This window comes from Mustelus asterias, unplaced genomic scaffold, assembly GCF_964213995.1.
Source record: "Mustelus asterias unplaced genomic scaffold, sMusAst1.hap1.1 HAP1_SCAFFOLD_44, whole genome shotgun sequence".
Lineage (NCBI taxonomy): Eukaryota > Metazoa > Chordata > Chondrichthyes > Carcharhiniformes > Triakidae > Mustelus > Mustelus asterias.
Genome location: NW_027590121.1, coordinates 2,735,490 through 2,741,278, shown reverse-complemented (window position 1 = coordinate 2,741,278; position 5,789 = coordinate 2,735,490). Strand labels below are relative to the sequence as shown.

The window sequence follows — 5,789 nt, the reverse complement described above, 5'->3', positions numbered from 1 at the left end:
TGAAAGCCACGTTAAAGTTTTACATTTGGCCATAAATGATGTGTGTAATGCACTGTATTACCTGGTTACAGATACATGAAGAATGTGAGGAGGATTTTTATTTAGACAGCGAGTGGTGACCTGGAAGTTAAAAATTCAACAAGTCCCCAATTTCCCCCAGAATGCAAAAGAAACGCAAAAGGGGAGCAAAGCAAGTGTTTTACTCACAGATGTTGGCCTCTTTTAGGTCAAAAGGAGCTCACAAACTATTTTTCAAATTGACATCGAGCCAGCCAGGAGTTGAACCTGGAATCTTCTGATCTGTAGTCAGACGCGTTATCCATTGCGCCACTGACCCACACTCTCACAGATGTTGGAGAGCCAGGAGGAAGTTTGAGTCTGTGTCTGAAGCTCAATCTTCATTCAGAGAGAGAGCAGCAGCAGCTTTGCTGGGCAGGAATGAGCAGCTGAACAAGCTCATTGTCCACTTCCGCATTCAGACAATCATAGAATCATAGAAACCCTACAGTGCAGAAGGAGGCCATTTGGCCCATCGAGTCTGCACCGACCACAATCCCACCCAGGCCCTACCCCCACACATTTTACCCACTAATCCCTCAAACCTACACATCTCAGGACTCTAAGGGGCAATTTTTAACCTGGCCAATCAACCTAACCCGCACATCTTTGGACTGTGGGAGGAAACCGGAGCACCCGGAGGAAACCCACGCAGACACGAGGAGAATGTGCAAACTCCACACAGACAGTGACCCGAGCCGGGAATCGAACCCAGGACCCTGGAGCTGTGAAGCAGCAGTGCTAACCACTGTGCTACCGTGCCGCCCATATGGGGGAGCTCTGATTGGCTGGAGGACCAGAGTCCTTCCGGTCCTCCAGAGTTCCCATTGGTCAACATCTCAGGGGTGGGCACTCCACCGCACATGCGCAGCTTCCTCTCTCCCTTGGACATGCGCAGCCCCGGGGCATGGGGGAGTGGGCAGATTCAATCTTCCTCCTGTCTCCAACAGTGTTGTGTGTGTGTAGCAGCACTGAATTTGCTGCTGCAAATCATCAACATTTCTTTGCATGTGAAAGCACTGGTTGAAAGAACTGAGCAGTTTTCTCTCCCTTGAGTATTGGTGGTTCAGTGGTAGAATTCTCGCCTGCCCCGCGGGAGGCCTGGGTTCGTATTCCTGGCCAATGCAAAGCCTTAAAAGAGGCCAACGTCTGTGAGTGAAACACTTTCTTTTCCTCCCCTTTCCATTTCTTTTCTCATTCTGGGGGAAATTGGGAACTTGCAGCAACTGAAGGGAAAGGAAGTGAATCCAGTCGGTATGTTCCACACATTGTTAGCCCAGTAATTTAGACAAATATCTGTCTGGCAGCCTGCAGGGAGATTTTCAGCTCCCTGTGTCCAGGAGAGGAAGCAGTGAGCATGGATCTGTCAATCAGCCTCAATCAGCACCTTCAGGAGAATTGGGAGGGTGAATATTAGATACAGCAGAGTGAGAATGGAGGGAGAGTGTGTGGAATGGAGATTTACAGCTTTTCGGGAATGAGAGAGGAAAGAATGTTCCATAGAAACTAGAATAGTCTGTTCTGAATTTCTATCCTGCACTGACATTGATGAATTTTCCAAACTCGTTTACAGGATATGAGAAGGTGAGGATTGACAGACAGAGGATTGAAACAAACGTCACATCAGCATCTGACACCCTCACTCAATTCATCGGACCTGAATATTATCGGCCTTTGAATCTGGAAGGAGAAATGTTTCTCTGTTCTGTCTGCGTCAACAGGCCTTTAATATCAATGTGACTGGAAAAGCACCAAGGCACAGATACACCCGAGTGAGAGTGTTCCAGTGCACTGAGTGTGGAAAGAGCTTTAACCAGTTACACAGCCTGAAAATACATCGCAGCATTCACAGCGGGGAGAGACTGTACCCACGTTCTGTGTGAGATTTAACTGATTGTTTAACCTGGAGAGTCACAAGGACACCCGCACCATGGAGAAACCGTGGAAATGTGGGGACTGTGGGAAGAGATACAGAGCCCCCTGTAAACTGGAAATTCATCGACGCAGTCACACCGGGGAGAGGCCATTCATCTGCTCTGTGTGTGGGAAAGGATTTACGCAGTTATCTAACCTGTCAAAACACAAAGTCACTCACAGCCAGGAGAGACCCTTTAAATGCTCTGACTGTGGGAGTGGTTTCAAAAGCTCTCGGGAACTGATTATCCACCAGCGCATTCACACTGGGGAGAGACCGTTCAGCTGCTCTCACTGCACAAAGAAATTTAGAGCATCATCCCACCTGCGGATACACCAGCGAGTTCACACTGGGGAGAGACCGTTCACCTGCTCTGTGTGTGGGAAGGGATTCACTCAGTCATCCAGCCTGCAGAACCACAATCTCACTCACACCAATGAGAGACCGTTTAAATGCTCTGACTGTGGGCGTGATTTCAAAAGCTCTCGGGAACTGATGATTCACCAGCGCACTCACACTGGGGAGAGACCGTTCAGCTGCTCTCACTGCTCAAAGAGATTTAGAACATCATCCCACCTGCGGATACACCAGCGAGTTCACACTGGGGAGAGACCATTCACTTGCTGTCTGTGTGGGAAGGGATTCACTCAGTCATCCAGCCTGCGGGCACACCAGCAAGTTCACAAGTGATGACAGGTTGGATTCTGCTGTTATTCCTGCCATTAATCACATCCAGGACTGAACCATGTTTATTCTTATAGTTGGTGAAGTGGAAGGGTAGGAGAGATTCTTTCTGCTGGACTGGCCGATCGCACGACTTTGCTTCCAGTGGGCTAATGCTCTTTGAGCCTGGGAGAGCACATTGCCACTGAAATGATCCACAAAAGCTGATGAAGGACATTTATTTTATCCTGGATAGTAAATAGTGTTTTTCTCCCCACTACAGGTAGATCTGAAATAAATACAGAAAGGACTGGAAAAATGCAGCAGGTCTGGCAGCATCTCTGGAGAGAGAAACAGAGTTAACATTTCACACTACTGGATTGGGAATCAATCTAGTAAATCTCCTCTGAACTGCTTCCATGGTATTTATAAAATGGGGCAGCACGGTGGCACAGTGGTTAGCACTGCTGCATCATAACACCAGGGACCCAGGTTCAATTCCAGCCTGGGTCACTGTCTGTGTGGAGTTTGCACGTTCTCCCCATGTCTGTGTGGGTTTCATCCGGGTGCTCCGGTTTCCTCCCACAGTCCAAAGATGTGCGGGTTAGGTGGATTGGCCATGCTAAATTGACCCTTGTGTCGGGGGGATTAGCAGGGTAAATGTGTGGGGTTCTGGGAATAGGGTCTGGGTGGGATGCTGTTTGGTACAGACTCAATAGGCAGAACGGCCTCTGTCTGTACTGCAGGGATCCTACGATCCTTTGTTTAATTGGAGACAAAGCTGCACCCGGTGTTCAAGATGCAGTTTCAGTAACGCCCTGTATAACTGAAGCAGAATATCTACTTCTGTGTTCAATGTCTCTCGTAATAAAGGATAGCATTCCATTTGTGAGAATGGTGATTTATTTGAACTAAGACTTATGAGGTTCTCTTGTTTACAATAACTCCATAACTGTAAATCACACCAGGTTCCAGTGACTTAACCATGTGGCTCGAAAGAATACTTTAAATGGTGAATTCAGGAAGTTTATTAACCATTAAAAATGTAACAAGTCAGAAAGATAAAAAAGGAAAGTATCGATTAACAGTAAAAGGAGAAAGCTCAGCTTTAACAATTGAATGTATGAACTTATGAAATGTTATGGGGAGAAGCAGGAACTAGGGATGAGGAGCATATCAGCCATGATCGAATGATTCGATGGGTCGAATGGCCTAATTCTGCTCCAAGATCTTATGAACAGATTTCTCTCTATCCTTTTCAGACCAGGACATGAAGTGATGGCTCCGAAAACATGGATAACTTGTAAAATCAACAGCTCCCAACACCTCTCTGTAGGGCACAGTGGTTTGCACTGCTGCCTCACAGCGCCAGGGACCTGGGTTCGACTCCCGGCTTGGGTCACAGTATGCACATTCTCCCCGTGTCTGTGTGGGTTTCCTTCGGGTGCTCCGGTTTCCTCCCACAGTCCGAAAGACATGCTGGTTTTCAGAGTAACTTCAATGCAGTGTTAATGTAAGCCGACTTGTGACACTAATAAATGAAGTTCCTGGGAAAATCCCCCAGTCACCGCACTCTGGCATCTGTTCGGGTACACTGAGGGAGAATTTAGCATGGTCAATGCACCTAACCAGCACATCTTTCGGACTGTGGGAGGAAACCAGAGCACCCGGAAGAAAACCAGGCAGACACGGGAACAACGTGCAAACTCCACAGAGTCACCCAAGCCGGGAATCAAACCCAGGTCCCTGGCGCTGAGGCAGCAGAGCTAACCAGTGTGCCACCAGGCCATCCTAACAAGTCTTGTTATCTGTTTTTTCTATTCTGTTGGCTTCAGAAGGGAACATTTTATAATTCTCACAGCATTTTAACCATTCTTTATATCTTTATAATTCTAAACGTTATAAACTTTTGTGTTCAAATTTACATTTCCAGCCTAACATCTGTATTAATGAATCATTTATTCTTTAATTGTCTCTCAATTCAGGCTGTCCATTTAACTAATCTCCTGCTTTACAATTGTGGGAACTTCAGTCACAAATAAGGTCGTCAAATGCATTGTTAAAAGCAGGATGTTCTTTATATAAATAAATAACAAAGTTTAAAAATCATTGGCAAACAAAAGGAAACAGGAGCATTGGAACCAGCCTGGACTTGCAGACTGAAACCCCGCCCAAAGCCTGCACGTGCTCAGAAGGGAGAGAGGTTGTGAAGAACACTCTGTAACACTTCTCCTCCCCTTAAATTTCAATCCCCCATCAGGACAGAAATACAACAAAGTAATGTCTTTAACAATACGGAAGTCTGTCAGGAGCTTTGTGGTTGCATTGCGACCTGTACAATACCACTGGTAAATCTTGTAATGGTGTTTCTGGAATGGGAGGTGAAGAGGTAGTTTGAGAATCTGTACATGAACATTCCTCTTCCACTCCCACAGCAGAGTCAACTGGCAAAGCTGGACCCATTTCCTGGTGAACATCCACAGCAGCATGACCCTCTGCCATGTTCTCAGTAATGGTTGCTGACTCTGAAACTGTTCCTGACTCGGGGTCACACCGCAAGCGAATATGGTCTTGGTGTCTGCGAACAACTCTTCCGTTTTACAGTCTCACCACCCAAGATACTGGACCACTTTGGTTTAAAATTATTCCCGGTAACCACCCTTGGTTACTCCCAAAGTTTCTGATGTAAACCTGATCACCCGGTTTGAACTGCCTCTCTTTGGCGCGATAGTCGTGTCCCTCCTTCTGCTTCTCTTGTCTCCTGCTCACTTTTGCTCTGAGATAGGGCGGCACGGTAGCACAGTGGTTAGCACTGCTGCTTCACAGCTCCAGGGTCCCGGGTTCGATTCCTGGCTCGGGTCACTGTCTGTGTGGAGTTTGCACATTCTCCTCGTGTCTGCGTGGGTTTCCTCCGGGTGCTCCGGTTTCCTCCCACAGTCCAAAGATGTGCGGGTTAGGTTGATTGGCCAGGTTAAAAATTGCCCCTTAGAGTCCTGGGATGCGTAGGTTAGAGGGATTAGCGGGTAAAATATGTGGGGGTAGGGCCTGGGTGGGATTGTGGTCGGTGCAGACTCGATGGGCCGAATGGCCTCCTTCTGCACTGTAGGGTTTCTATTTCTATTATTATCTGGGTGAAGCAGATCCAGATGAGACT

The 5,789-nt window shown here is 47.3% G+C and overlaps 1 protein-coding gene and 1 non-coding gene across 2 annotated transcripts; one reads left to right on the top strand and one right to left on the bottom strand.

Annotated features, from left to right (window-relative positions):
• Window positions 1–264: 264 nt before the first annotated feature.
• Window positions 265–337, bottom strand: trnac-aca (transfer RNA cysteine (anticodon ACA)). Its single transcript has one exon. It is a non-coding gene; the product is annotated as a tRNA-Cys (tRNA).
• A 1,650-nt stretch (window positions 338–1,987) lies between these two features.
• Window positions 1,988–2,662, top strand: LOC144483001 (uncharacterized). The gene has a single exon (XM_078201826.1). It carries the CDS (start codon window positions 1,988–1,990, stop codon window positions 2,660–2,662), a length of 675 nt encoding a protein of 224 aa, XP_078057952.1.
• The last annotated feature ends 3,127 nt before the right edge of the window (window positions 2,663–5,789 follow it).